The sequence below is a fragment of the Trachurus japonicus genome, chromosome 1 (genome assembly GCF_045865225.1).
Source record: "Trachurus japonicus isolate A0001 chromosome 1, Traja_1.0".
NCBI classification, from domain to species: Eukaryota; Metazoa; Chordata; class Actinopteri; order Carangiformes; family Carangidae; genus Trachurus; species Trachurus japonicus.
The window spans coordinates 7,427,946-7,441,397 of NC_140907.1; the positions used below are offsets into that span (position 1 = coordinate 7,427,946).

Sequence of the window (13,452 nt, forward strand, 5' to 3'; positions counted from 1 at the left end):
AATTACAACACAGTCAGGGCGCGCGCACAAACGTAGGATATTAAAAAGTGACAGGCTCCATACTGTCCTCGCGGCCAGTTGACTATCTGACCATAAGCCTTCCTATGTCCGGGGGCGGGGCCGGGGCTCTCGACCCCCGCGGATCTTTATTTTGATTTGCACTCTAATTGACCCAAATCAGCCCGCTGCACTAAGAAGAGAGGTTTCTCCTGGCTGTGCGGCCTCGAGGGGACGGCCCTGCACGTGAGCACACTCACACACACACACACACACACACACACACACACACACACACACACACACACACACACACACACACACACACACAGCAGGGCAGCTGACGCAGAGAGACAGTCTCCTTTCCTTGGAAAACCCCATTTGCTATAGTGCTCGTCCAATCGCTGGACGCCCCCGGCTCGTTCAGCGGAACACTTGACGTCTCCCTGTACTACAGCTTCCGTCTCCCCGTCTCCCCGTCTCCCTGTCCTCCCGCTGGCACCGAGGAGATCCCCGTCCCGTCTCTGCCATCATGACTCCTCATCCGATCACAGCCCAGCAGCAGCGAGGCTTGAAATGACTGCCTGGACCTCCAGTCCACTTAACGCACAACCAGGACAGGAGCGGCTCGGTTCAAGTGCAACAGCACCGTGAAACCGGGAGGAAGAAAAGATGCAGGGGAAGCTGACCGAGAGCCAGACCGCCACTTCTTCCAGGGCGTCGTCGTTTTTCATCGAGAACCTCCTGGGCAAGGAGCGGAGCGGACAGGACCCGCTGTCGGACGGCGGTCGAGGGGGGGCTGGCGGGGACACGGTCTCTGCTGGCGGGGACACGGTCTCTGCTCCGACGCCGCGTGGCTCCGGCTCCACGGCCCGGTCTCCGTACAGAGGGTCTCCGCTGCAGTGGCCCCCCGGGGGGACTGCGCTGAACTTCAGAGCGTTGGAAACAGCCCACAGTGAGTAGCAGAGCTGGGATCAGTTCTGGACATCAGTGATTACATCTCTGTCATGAAGTAAAAGTCAGTCTGGCTGCTGTTAGAAGAGCTGCACTGGGACTACGGGTTTATATTATTAGATGGATAAAATGTTAAGGCCTAATCATGGTGTCAGAATTATTTTATTATACTTACATCACTAATAGTCAGACGCCAACCTTTTGGTTATTTATAGATCTTAATTTATTATGTGGCTTTATTAGCTGCATGTGGAGTAGGACGCCCCACGCTGCTTCATTAAATAGCCCAGGCTATAGAAATGAGTGTGGATATAGTGTCCAAGTTAACTCTCCAGCCGTGGCTCGTCTCTCCAGCCGTGGCTCATCTCTCCAGCCGTGGCTCGTCTCTCCGTGTCGCTTTTCGCTGGGTTAGTGCGTTAAACATGTTCTGTATTTGGATGGAACACAGGCTGATCGCGTCCACCTGTCAAACACATGATCAATTTGACATTGTCCAATCAGTCAAGTGGATAAAGTTAGTGGACGTTTCATTATTATTATTATTATTATTATTTTTTTAAATCTGTACATCAACCTCAAGATTGTGCACGTGGATACACACAAACGCACGCAACGCAACAAGACAAACGAAGACAACGCAGTACGTCAATATGACGCTTTTACGCAAAGTCAGTGTCATTTGTGCCACTAGCACGCGCCTTCACATGTAAACAACGTGGTTCTCTTTTCGCCCATTGATTTATCTTTAACACAAAACTCTAATTTGTTGTGATGATGCAAAGAATACATGTAAACACAGACATAAAGTTGTTGGATGATGTCGTTGGGTCATAATCTGCAGACGTCTAGTATTTACAGTATTTTACAGTCCAGTCTGACACAACTTCCTCCTGGATCAATCCAGTCAAAACGTTTTGATTTTGCCCATGTGCACCCAATAGCAATATTTTATTTATTATTATTATTGTTTTTTTTTTTTTAACAATTAACACGTCTTTTAGTAGATATAAACTTCAAAATGTAGTGTTTAATCTCTTAATTAATGTTCATCTGGTGCCATGCTTTAGCTATTTGTTTCTTTTTTACCTTTCTCTTCTAGTGGACTTTTTTATTCCGCCATGCTGTAACACTGAAACAGCCATGTGTGTTAAGCTTTTTATTCTAAGGACAGCAGAAAGCTGAGTTGAGGAATTGCATTATCTGTAAATACAACTGGGTTTTTAATTTTTTTTTTTTTTTATTTAATTTAATTTTTTTTTTTCTGCTTTCAGGCCCTAAGGACAACACCCACTCAGAGGGCCAGAGCTGTCCTGTGACCAGCAGCGACAGAGGGTCACCCGCCGTGTCCGAGCCCATAACGGAGGACAGCGACGAGACAGACCGGAAAACGGGGGACAGCCACCTGACGGACGACAACGAGGACGCGCAGCCCGCCTTCGACACGCGGCCGGAGCAAGACGCCACAGCTGAGCAGAGCTCCACTCGGAAGAAGAAGACCCGGACTGTGTTCAGCCGCAGCCAGGTGTTCCAGCTGGAGTCCACCTTCGACGTGAAGCGGTATCTGAGCAGCTCGGAGAGAGCGGGGCTGGCGGCGTCCCTCCACCTCACAGAGACCCAGGTCAAGATCTGGTTCCAGAACCGGAGGAATAAGTGGAAGAGACAGTTGACGGCGGATCTGGAGGCTGCTCACATCCCCAGCTCGACCCAGCGGATTGTCAGGGTCCCCATCCTGTATCACGAGGGCCCGGCGCCCACCGCGGCGCTGGGGTTCAGCCTGAGCGGACACCCAGTCTCTCCCCCCGTGGCTGGCTTCTCCAGCTCCATCAACTACCCTCTGTCCTCGTTCGCTCACTCCATGAGCATGTTAAGATCGCAGATGACCGGCTTGGTGTAAAGACTGTTAAAGACTCATGTTTTCAAACTGCTAACAACTTCAGTTCACCCTGTGAGTACCGAATCGTGCAATAATCCACAATATCCAAAGAGCCGCAAAGAGCCATGATTATAACAAAGTAAAGAATCAACCTTCTGTTTCTGTTCATAAACCTCTAACAGTCTCTGTCACTGTATAGACTCTGGAGGTGTCCATGTACTGTATGTTTGAATACACACATATTTTTGCAAACTTTTATATTTAAAGCCACAGATTTTTCCAACTTTGTCACTTTTTCACATAACATAAATAAACAAGCAAACAAGCACAATCCTGTCTGTTCCTCTGTTGTTTATTAACACACTGCCATATCTTCATTTCTGTCAGACACACAGGACAGGGTCATGGAGAGGTGTTAGAGAATAGAGAATGAAGTGAATCCATATGTTCTCAGCCAGAATCTGTTACTTTTTGGAAACTATAAAGTTAACCTTTATAACAGGGCTGTGCAGGAAACAGCTCCTCTCAGGTAACAACAAATACAAGTCACCTGGGGTAGTTTTAATGCCCCCCTCATAGGTAAAAACCTGGTTTTACAGTTTGCAGAGAGGAGATTCTTTGCAGACTTTAATCATGCAGGTTGTGTCTATATGCACACAGACTAAATTAATTAATATTAGACATTCCTCTAAATGGAAAATAGGAGACAGGGCCATGTGAAAACCTGCTCATCAAGTGTAAATGAATGAACTTCATTCACAAAAAAATCTGAGTTTCCATTCTGATGCTTTGGATTCTATCACATGACATTAAAAACAGAGAAATGGTGCAGTGATGCTGTCAAAAAGAAATATGATTAAATATGGTTAAATGTCTCATTGACAAAGGTAAGACTGAAGTAAAGCTATAAGTCTCTCTTTAAATTATCTTGGATTTGAAATGTAATATTTGAAATGCGAATAAAGGATATGAAATATATAATGTACAAAACAGCTGTTTTCTATATTTTTCATACATCTCCATACGATACTTGCTGGAAAAAGCGGTTAAGGTGTGATTTGAATAATTTTATGCGGCAGTTACACCGATAGACATTAAATGGAGTATCAATAATAACAATCCGCGTCACACTCGTTGTACAAATGTGATGAAAAAATGTGTGTGGACTGAGGGAGCTGTCGGGTCAGAGCAGGTTAACATCAACCACACCGTCAGCTGTGTGCACGCTCCCACTGCGCACATGTTGTATATGGTGTGAAATTACAGTGAAATTAAAATACTCTTTATTTTCCCGTGGGTCCCCTGCAGGGCTCAGGACCCCGGGTCTGCTTGTAGCGGGGGGGGGGGGGGGGGTCCTGAAAGGACTGTGAGTGGAGGAGAGGGAGGCCACAACAACACACCCCTTGCCCTCCCTTCGCCTGCCGTGTACTCGCTGTCATTGGTCCGTAGAGCAGGCTCCTGTGGACCAATCAGGGAGGACAGAGGGCGCTCCATCCGGTGTAAGCAGTCAGAGCAGCAGAGCATCACCAGCCCAGTCGTGTCTGCTCCCAGGCTGCTGCTATGGTTCGTAGAGCGCTGACACGTTAGAGGTGAGATCAACATCCAGGTTTAGAGCTGCATCGACTAGTGTCGAGGAAGTAAACACACGAGGACTTTACGCCTTGGAGAATATGAACAAAGTGGACGCGCCATGTCGACCCACCGCCTCTCTGAAATTCACTATTGACAACATCCTCAACCTCAAGACCAGCGGGAGGAAGTGTGACAGCTGTCACCCCCCCGGACTGCACGATGACTCGGCCACGGCCACGCGGAAGGACGGTTTCCAGAGTCAGCACGAGGAGCACGGAGCCCAGCAGAGGCAGGACCCGGGCTGCAGGCTGGACCCGGGCAGCAGGCTGGACCCGGGCAGCAGGCTGGACCCGGGCAGCAGGCTGGACCCGGGCAGCAGGCTGCACCAGAGCGGTAAGACGGCTTCATGTAGAGATCTGTACTTCACTGTGTTCGCCGTTACGCACAACTCGCATCCGATGGAATTAGAGCTGCAGTTTCAGGTGAATGTAACAGTAGCGTAGTGACACCTAACCACAGAGAGGTAACAGTGTGATCTTGTTGCAGAGTTGAGCTCAGACTGCAGCGGAGCCGCGGAGGAGCAGAGGAAAGCGGCGGAGACGCGCTTGGAGAGCGGGGACAGCAGCTGCGACGACAGCAGCTCCACCACCACGGCCACAGACGCGCACAAAGGAGGCAGCCCGGCCAAGAAGAGCAAGATGATCACGAAAAAGAAAACGCGCACTATTTTTTCCAAGAGACAGATTTTCCAGTTGGAGTCTACCTTCGACATGAAACGCTATCTGAGCAGCGCAGAGCGCGCCTGCCTCGCCAGCTCTCTCCAGCTGACAGAGACCCAGGTGAAAATATGGTTTCAGAACCGCAGGAATAAATTGAAACGGCAAATTTCCACCGAAATCGACGGACCCGTTAGCGATTTCCCGGAGACTGGAAAGCCGGTGGTGGTGGGGCAGCTCCCGGCCTTGTACAAAGAGAGCAACCTGCTGGGCAGATGCCTGCTGCCCATGCCCCTGCCCGTGGTCTACCCGGGGAGTAGCACGCCTTACCTCTGCTTCTCAAACGCCAGCAAGTACTTCAGCCTGTATGACGGGGACGTATGATACTTTTATACCTCTCCACGTGAAAGAGACACTTTTTGGTGGTCTGTTGCCAAGTTTCAAGCATTTAAGATGTTTCTATGTTGGGGCCGGACCTGCGGCCTTAACTGTTTTATGAAGACTGCAAGTACAACAACAGAGGAGTAGCTACATATCACGTAAAAAATAAGCTGATTGGGTATTATTTATTTTGCAGTTAGTTGTGGGTATTCTAATGGACCCGACACTAAACTTACACAAAGGCGTTTTTAGAAAATAGCAGGCTGAGCTAATGATAGCCTGAGGCAGGCCTAAACCAGTACCAGTCTCTATATTTTATTGTTTACATGGTATTTTATTATCATTAATTATTATTATTATTATTATTATTATTATTATTATTATTATTATTATTATTATTATTATCATCAACAGCATTTCCAGCAGCCTAAAGCCACCAAAGAAATTACTAGCCTATAGCTATTTGCATGCATTTCCTGTATCATAATGAATTTTGAATTACTGAAATTATCTATGTATTTAAATGAATGTAATTAACATTTTATTCTGTTTCACGCATGTCTATTTTTTTTCTGAGTATCCTACGCTTCTTACTTTATTTCACATTTGCCTATAGGCTCGTTACACCATTTACTGAAACTGTAATTAAAACATCTTCATTGAAGAAATATGCTACAGAATTGATTCAGTATTTTGAGGTTAACTTTGTTTCATCTTTGGTTCATTATTACATGAACATGGAGATAATAATGATACATCGTTATCAGTTAAAAAACAAAACAAAACATCAAACAGAACTACGTGGATTTTATAGGTAAAACATGAGAAAGCTTATTGATTGAATAGATGTAACATCAGAAGTGACAAAATCAGAAGTTTAACATTAGGTCTTAGTGAAGACTGAGCCGTGTGAAACTGTCTTAAATGACATTATGCCTACTGATCCAAAGGGCCCAAATTCTTTGCAGGCCAAAACTCAGGCCTCAGGAATTAAATATATAATGTCTAAAAATCTGGAGCAAAGTATAATTTGTATTAAATAAGCAGACATTTAACATTGCTTACAAAATGCATTACTACCGCTGAATATTTTAATCAACACGTCTCAAAACGTAAAAAAAAAAAATTTAATTAAAAAAATGGTAGAAGTCAATATGAATATCTAAATATTTCTGTGCAACTGAAACTAATTAAGTTCATCCTTGAGACTAAAAATATCTGGAAAAATGCTGATTCCAACTGGGGAGAAACAGCACAAATACACACATATATGTAAATTAAAACTACACAGCGAGTGTGTACACAGTCAGATGAGAGGTGAGGCTCATCGCTCCCTCTAAGTGTCTGTGCGAGGCCATGTGAATATTCCTTATGTATGAAACTCCACCATATGGGGAGCTGTATGAGAAGAACAAGAAGAGAAAGTGTTGGTGTTTGCAGGAAGTGTGTGAGGGATGCAGACAGGAGGAGAGGCTCGCCCCACTCTGTGTGAGATAGCGTCTAGATGCTCAGTCTCTCTCCCTGAGCGCTGGCCACTCTGCCGTTCTACCACAGCTGATACACCAGCAACCTCAGCAGTTTGAAGTGTGTACAATAGAAAGCTGCGAAGGCAAGCCAGTGCTGATTCCTGATGGACTACATACAAGTCAGGGATATTACTAAAGATTTGGGCTCGAGCTTTGGAAACAAAACTCCAAACTCCAAACTAATCCCTGAGAGCTATCTGCTTTCTGGATGTCCTGTCTTTTTGATAGCATGTCTTAAATGTCACATCATCTGCTGGAGGAGAAAAGTGATAAGAAATGACAAACAGGAAGAGATCCTGTATGTTTGAACAGTTAGAAGACTGGTCTTACTTTGCATACATTTCAAACTTTAAAAGTTTTTCTCTAACCTAAGTCGGCATGATGTCAGTTGAACTAATTTTGTTTCTCTTTGTTTGAAATGTAAAAAGAACAAGCAAACAAACAAAAAGAACAAGAAAAATGACTGTGCTGGCAGAATACTGTGCAGCCCTCTGCACCATGTATTTTGTTTCTGGTATGTTCCTCCTCTGAACTTTCAGTCCTTGTGATAATTTAAGGAGATTCATGGTCATAACATCTAAAACATCACAAATCACAAACTGAAAAGCTCCACTGTGTAAAGCTGTGATGTTTGGAACCTCATGATTTTCCCAAGACCAAAAATAATGACCTGCTGTTTTATTGATCCCCTCAGGGAATCCTTTTACCGTCCTTCTGTCACAAACTTAACAAGCTTGACACGAACAAGTTAACTTGGATCGTACTTGTGATTTAAAGTCGGATCTAAAAATATATGTCATGAATAGTCAGAGGATAAATCTAATGACGATGATGTTATTTTTTTCCCACTTCTGCACAGTCTGAGTCAGTGTGAAAATGATACATTGACAATCAGGGGGGAGTCAACTATTCCTCCAGGGGAGAGGGAACCGTACAGTGAAGGCACATGCTTCAGAGAGCTGAAGTGTTACAATCTTTACAGTATCTTTCTTGTTTTAGAAAAGCTGTCAAATGTAGTGGGGAGGGGAGCATGAAGTAGCTGAAAATGTCTTGTACTGAGTAAATCTATTATTACTTTTCACCATTGTTGAAAGAATTATTATCCTTCAGTTCACATGTATTTTAATACCGTTTGGTTGCCCAACCTGGTAAAACTATCAAATTCCAAAGGGACAGCAAATGGGCTGTTTATCAATAATACGTTAATAAGTAGGGATGTCCCGATCACATTTTTTTGCCCCCGAGTCCGAGTCCGAGTCATTTGATTTTGAGTATCTGCCGATACCGAGTCCCGATCCGATACTTTGGCAATGCAGTAAAGTTTTATAGATCAACTGTATCATCCCACTATTTTTCTGTTCTTTGTGCTCTACTAGGGATGTAACAATATCACAATCTCACAATAATACTCTACCTCAATAACAAGCCCATGACATTTATTGCAGTATTGTAAGACATGCCATGATATCAAACTCTCAATGTATATTAGCACAGTAGCTCCACAGTATAATATTAATGCCGTTATCCATAAGTCAACAACAAGAACATTTGGTCAAAAATAAAATAGCTTATCATGTCTTTAATCACCAGCCTCTCTCCCCTGATCCCACCCTCTCCTGCCTGTCTGCCCCCCCCCCCCCCGCCTCCCTCACCTCGCTCCTTCTCCCTCCCTCACTCACTCCCTCCCTCACCCAGCTCACCTTGCTCCTTCTCCCTCTCTAACTTTAAATAAATACCTGGTTCTGTATCTGCCATCACGCAACACAACGGTAGTTTTTTTTTTCAACAGTATGAGAAGTTTAACAATGTCCGCGACATCTGCGCGGTCGGTCCGTGTGTCGGTCTCACGTGCGTTACGTCGGACTCGCTCTCAGTAGAAGCTGCAGTGACTGTTGTTGCTGCAGGTGTGTGTAGCGCTCAAACATCAACAACAAGCTGCTTGGAAGTCAGCAGTGAAACAACGCAGCCACACACACACAAACAAACAGTGAGCTGACACAGTGACACGATCGTCTCTCACACTCTCGCAAGCGCCGTCATTTCATATCGTTACTTGTCCGCGACGACGCAGCCACACACACACACCGTGGAGCTGTGCGCCACAGACCATGCACAAAACACAAGCACGCTGCACCGAATGCGCGTCGCTTTGGGTAATGAGCGCACATGACGAACGTCTACAGTAAAAGTAATGGGTTTGAGAGTGCAAAAGATGATACATCTGAACGCCCCCCATGCGGCCCGTCTTCGCTTTAGACAGATAGGAAAACCCTGACATGTAGATATGTAATATATCCGATTCCTGATCGGGATGTAACGTCCGATTCCGATCGAGTCTGAAACCACGTGATCGACCCCGATTTCCGATCACGTGATCGGATCGGGACATCCCTATTAATAAGTGTTAATAGCAAAAGGTAAAATCTAATCAAACAACTACAGCCAAACAAGACACGTTTAAAATAAAAATTTAAAAAACTACATTTTTGTCGTAGCATATCTCTGAAAAAACTAATCCTCTTTTGTGTTTGACAAAGATCCTAAGACATTTTACATAAGTAATGAAAGAACAAGCCATATTTGGAAATGAAAGGGCATGTGATCAGCTAGCTAACATTATTTAGCTATAGCCAAAATTTAGAAACTAAAATAGTGTTCAGCAGTAGATACTTGACACAATCAAATTCAGCACTCTGAAAAAATAAAATGTATCAAATTTGCTGTGTAATTAGCTACTGCTGCAGTGTCTCAATGTGTTTAACACAAGGGTGCAGAGACTGAGGAAGGTCCATGTTTTGTCTCAAATCTCCTTACAAGTTTCTTCCAGGTATGAAAATGGGGAATAACATATTGTAATATTTACTATTACAGGTGGATTTATGATGGATATATAAATTATTGCTTTTACCTCAAGTCTTCATTGGAGGAGGTCAGGAGCCCCCAGCTACCCCCCGAATAACCCACGTTATCAAACCCTGTAATGAGTTCAAATCAACTTGATCTTATCAGTGCTGCCCTTTGACCCTAGTGCCATAGCAGCTTTGAGGATGTAAACCTAAATCATACTTAATACAAAAGCACGAGTTAAAAGGTGTATAGGCATATATTTGTCATGAGGACAGGACACTTAATTATCAATCCACTGCAGATAATAGTAAAGAAATCTCTGAGGCAGTTAATGTGCGACCCAGAGACATTCATAGACTGCATGTGTCTATTCACCGAAGAAAAGAGGCCCGTTATGTCCGGCAAGCTGTCTCGTGTTTCAGCGCTGCTAAAGGGAGTCACACCACTGTTCAGTACCCACAATCCCTGGTGGCTATCTACTCAGACATGACGACAGACTGTCAAGATGTGAGGTGTGGTCAAATGCTATATGACTAATAAGTTGGATTTAATGAGACGTAAACGGAGATGATCCTTACACTACAGAGGAAGCTTTATATGCTACAATTAAATACCACTCCAAATATGTCGGACAAAACTACACCAATTCCTCTCAGTGCTCGTAGTACGGAGTGCTAATTGTTTCTACCACTGTGCTCTTTTCATTTTGTCACTCCATCCTCTCTCATTCTTACTCTGCTTGCCTCCCGCCTCTTGCCTTGTCATAGCTCATCACAGCAGTCTGTGCACTGAAGCCCGATGCCAGCGATAATAACTGAATGAGGGGGGACTGAGGAGGGATGTGTGTAACAAGGAGAGAGAGGGGGAAAAAAGGGAGGAGAGAGAGAGAGAGAGGGAGAGAGAGATCGCTGAGAACCAGTTGATGAGTGAATGTTTGTGTTTAAAAACCTACGATCACGTTTGTATTTCTCCATGGGTCTGTGCCTCTCTATAGCCCAGGTCTGGCTGCTGAGGAGCAAGGAAGTGCTGTTCCTGTTGGCTGGAGAGCCAGTGTGTGTGTGTGTGTGTGTGCGCATTACGCCTGTGTAAAACTCACTGGCAGCTCCTTTCTGCATGACTAGATGGGGGCCCCCCTCTCTCAGTTCGTCAGTTACTTTAACCTCTGTTGACCTCTCCCAGTCATCTGACAAAGGTCATCGCCCAAGACGATGGGAGAGACTGTCCCCGACGTGTTCCTGCAACAAGACAGCACAGAGACCACCGTCGCCATAAGACTTCACACACACAGGATTTCACTTCAGTTTTCAGGCTCTACGGGCCGACTGTTGAACACACACCGAACCGTCCTGCCGGTGGTGTAGCCGTGGCAACCCGGGTGAAAAATGCCTCCGCAATGTTGGTCATTGTGATAAAACAAGACAGACTGAAAAACAATGTGTATGTGCTGCTGCGGGCTCTGGTGTCATTTGGCTGAGGAGAGAGAGTGTACGGATTCCCCCCCGGGGGGGCGTCCTGCTGCACAGAAGGGCAACCTGAGAGCAAAACTACATGACACAGCACATTGTAAAGTAAACAACAAGGCTATTAGTTAGAGGCAGAAACATGAGACACGAGGTCTGTGTATGTGTCACACTTAAGGACTGTTTGATGGTCTATTGATCTGCTAATTTAGTCACACCACCACCCCCCCACCACCCCTACTCCACAATGCAAATTGCTTGAGGAAACTGAAAAATGGCAGAGGGGATGTAATCGGATAAAAGCAAAGGGGAGAAGATGGGAGAAGACTGGACTGTAGCCAATCTAAATGAATGAATTAATACACCCTACAGTGTAACTGCACTGCACTCTACATGTCTGTGTGTGTGTGAGAGAGAGATGACATAATATCTAATAAATATCTAAATGTCAAAGTAAACAAACTGCACTCAGATGATTCGAGCAGCAGACAGGAGGTCTATGGAGCAGGTTCTGGCTGAGGCCTGCAGAGAAGGACCCCCCCCCCCGAGCCTGCATGTGGATGCTGGGGCTGGAGTACTGCAGTAGGCAGATTGCAGGGCAGCAGTGTCAATAACTGACAGGCAAAGGGGAATATGGGTAAAGTTTGAAGTTTAAACAGCGCGCTGAATTGAGAGTGCGCGTATGATTGAGTAAAACTTGTCATGTGATTAAAGCTATGCAGCTCCAGTTGTCTGCCTGAGGCTTCGCTCCATTATAGACATCAAAATATGTTACTATTGACAACTTTCTGACATCATCAGCGATGTGTGTTCAGCCTGGGTAGAAACAAACCATTACCTGACTGCTGAATAATATTCTCAACATTATGACATTCTTGAAGTCAGTTTAACATTTGATAGTGTGGTTAATTAAAGTTGATAATAAATATAAACTTGCCATCATATCAACAATGGTTCTAACCATCACAGACATGATCTGGTTCTTAAGCAAACAGCACTACACCTCTGCTGTTAGCCACCCAACAGTTATCCATCAAAAGTAAAGACATACATACTGTAGCAAGGAAATGTGTTGGATAAAGATTCATCATTCAAAGATTATGAAACAATCCAGAACCTCATACTGCACTACATTAAAGGTCCAGTCTGTAAAATGGGGGGAAAACCGTGATATCTAGTGTTCATATTCTAGATTACAGCGCTCACTCGCACGCTCGCACTCACCCCTCCCGGCGGCAAAGTGACGGTGGCCTTCGAGGACAAAATAACTTGTTTACCACGACTGGGACGACTGGAAGTATTTCAGGAGCATGGAGCGATGAGGTGAAGATCTAAACCATTTTACGATATGTCGGCTGTTTCCTACTGCTTCTTCTTTTCTTACGCCTTCTTCTTAGTTGGTTTATTTATGAACACAAAACTCTTCAAACATGCTCTCTGGCTGGCTGGATTTTCCATTCGGGCTGCCGTACAAACATGGTGGCGCAAGATGGCGACGCTCTCTAAAAGCAAGACCCTTGCTCTATACGTATAAAAGAATTATGTAAGGCTACGAAAACCAAATAAATTCTATGATATAGCGATTATACACGTATACAAATAGTCATGGGAAGCATATTCAGATTTTGCCAATAAACCTTGACAGTTATTACACACTGGACATTTAAGCAGTTAATAAGAATACAGTATTCATTAGTGCTGGATCAAACACAGTCGCATCAAATAGATACAAATATTCTGAATGTAATATTTCCTTCATTGCATCTCAAAAACAAACAATCTGTGTATCAATTAAAGAGCAGAGTCTCTCACACCCTCCCTCACGTCCTGTCCCCTCAGACACCCTTGTCAGGATAATGTGCCATTAATCTGCCACTGAAAACACATTATTGGCCAATCAATAGGCAAGATGGAGGGATAAAGGCAGAGGAAAGAGGAGAAGGAAGGAGAGCGAGGACAGGAGGCAGGGGAAGTCTAGGGGGAGGCGTTTGAGCAAGAGAAGGGGGGGGTTCAACACTTATCCATAACACCAGAGAATGAGCTCCACTATGTTCAGACATGGAATACTAAATGTGGTTTCACAAAGTCAATATAGGTCCATTAACAACAGATACAGTTGTCAGAGT

At 44.7% G+C, this 13,452-nt stretch overlaps 2 protein-coding genes across 2 annotated transcripts; both read left to right on the top strand.

Moving 5' to 3' along the window:
- The first annotated feature begins 392 nt into the window (after positions 1-392).
- On the top strand, positions 393-3,149 carry hmx1 (H6 family homeobox 1). Its single transcript, XM_085790103.1, has 2 exons — positions 393-952; positions 2,223-3,149. The coding sequence occupies exons 1-2, from the start codon at positions 670-672 to the stop codon at positions 2,843-2,845; spliced, it is 906 nt and encodes a 301-aa protein (XP_085646229.1). The 5' UTR covers positions 393-669; the 3' UTR covers positions 2,846-3,149.
- A 1,273-nt stretch (positions 3,150-4,422) lies between these two features.
- On the top strand, positions 4,423-6,163 carry hmx4 (H6 family homeobox 4). Its single transcript, XM_085761026.1, has 2 exons — positions 4,423-4,732; positions 4,943-6,163. The coding sequence occupies exons 1-2, from the start codon at positions 4,495-4,497 to the stop codon at positions 5,494-5,496; spliced, it is 792 nt and encodes a 263-aa protein (XP_085617152.1). The 5' UTR covers positions 4,423-4,494; the 3' UTR covers positions 5,497-6,163.
- Positions 6,164-13,452: the final 7,289 nt, after the last annotated feature.

What these genes read in the sequence shown, in the direction of transcription:
- hmx1 (XM_085790103.1), top strand. Translation starts at nt 670, where the DNA reads ATGCAGGGGAAGCTGACCGAGAGCCAGACCGCCACTTCTTCCAGGGCG. An exon ending in AGCGTTGGAAACAGCCCACA is followed by an intron (nt 953 to 2,222) that starts GTGAGTAGCAGA and finishes TTCTGCTTTCAG; the next exon opens with GCCCTAAGGACAACACCCAC.
- hmx4 (XM_085761026.1), top strand. Translation starts at nt 4,495, where the DNA reads ATGAACAAAGTGGACGCGCCATGTCGACCCACCGCCTCTCTGAAATTC. An exon ending in GGGCAGCAGGCTGGACCCGG is followed by an intron (nt 4,733 to 4,942) that starts GCAGCAGGCTGG and finishes ATCTTGTTGCAG; the next exon opens with AGTTGAGCTCAGACTGCAGC.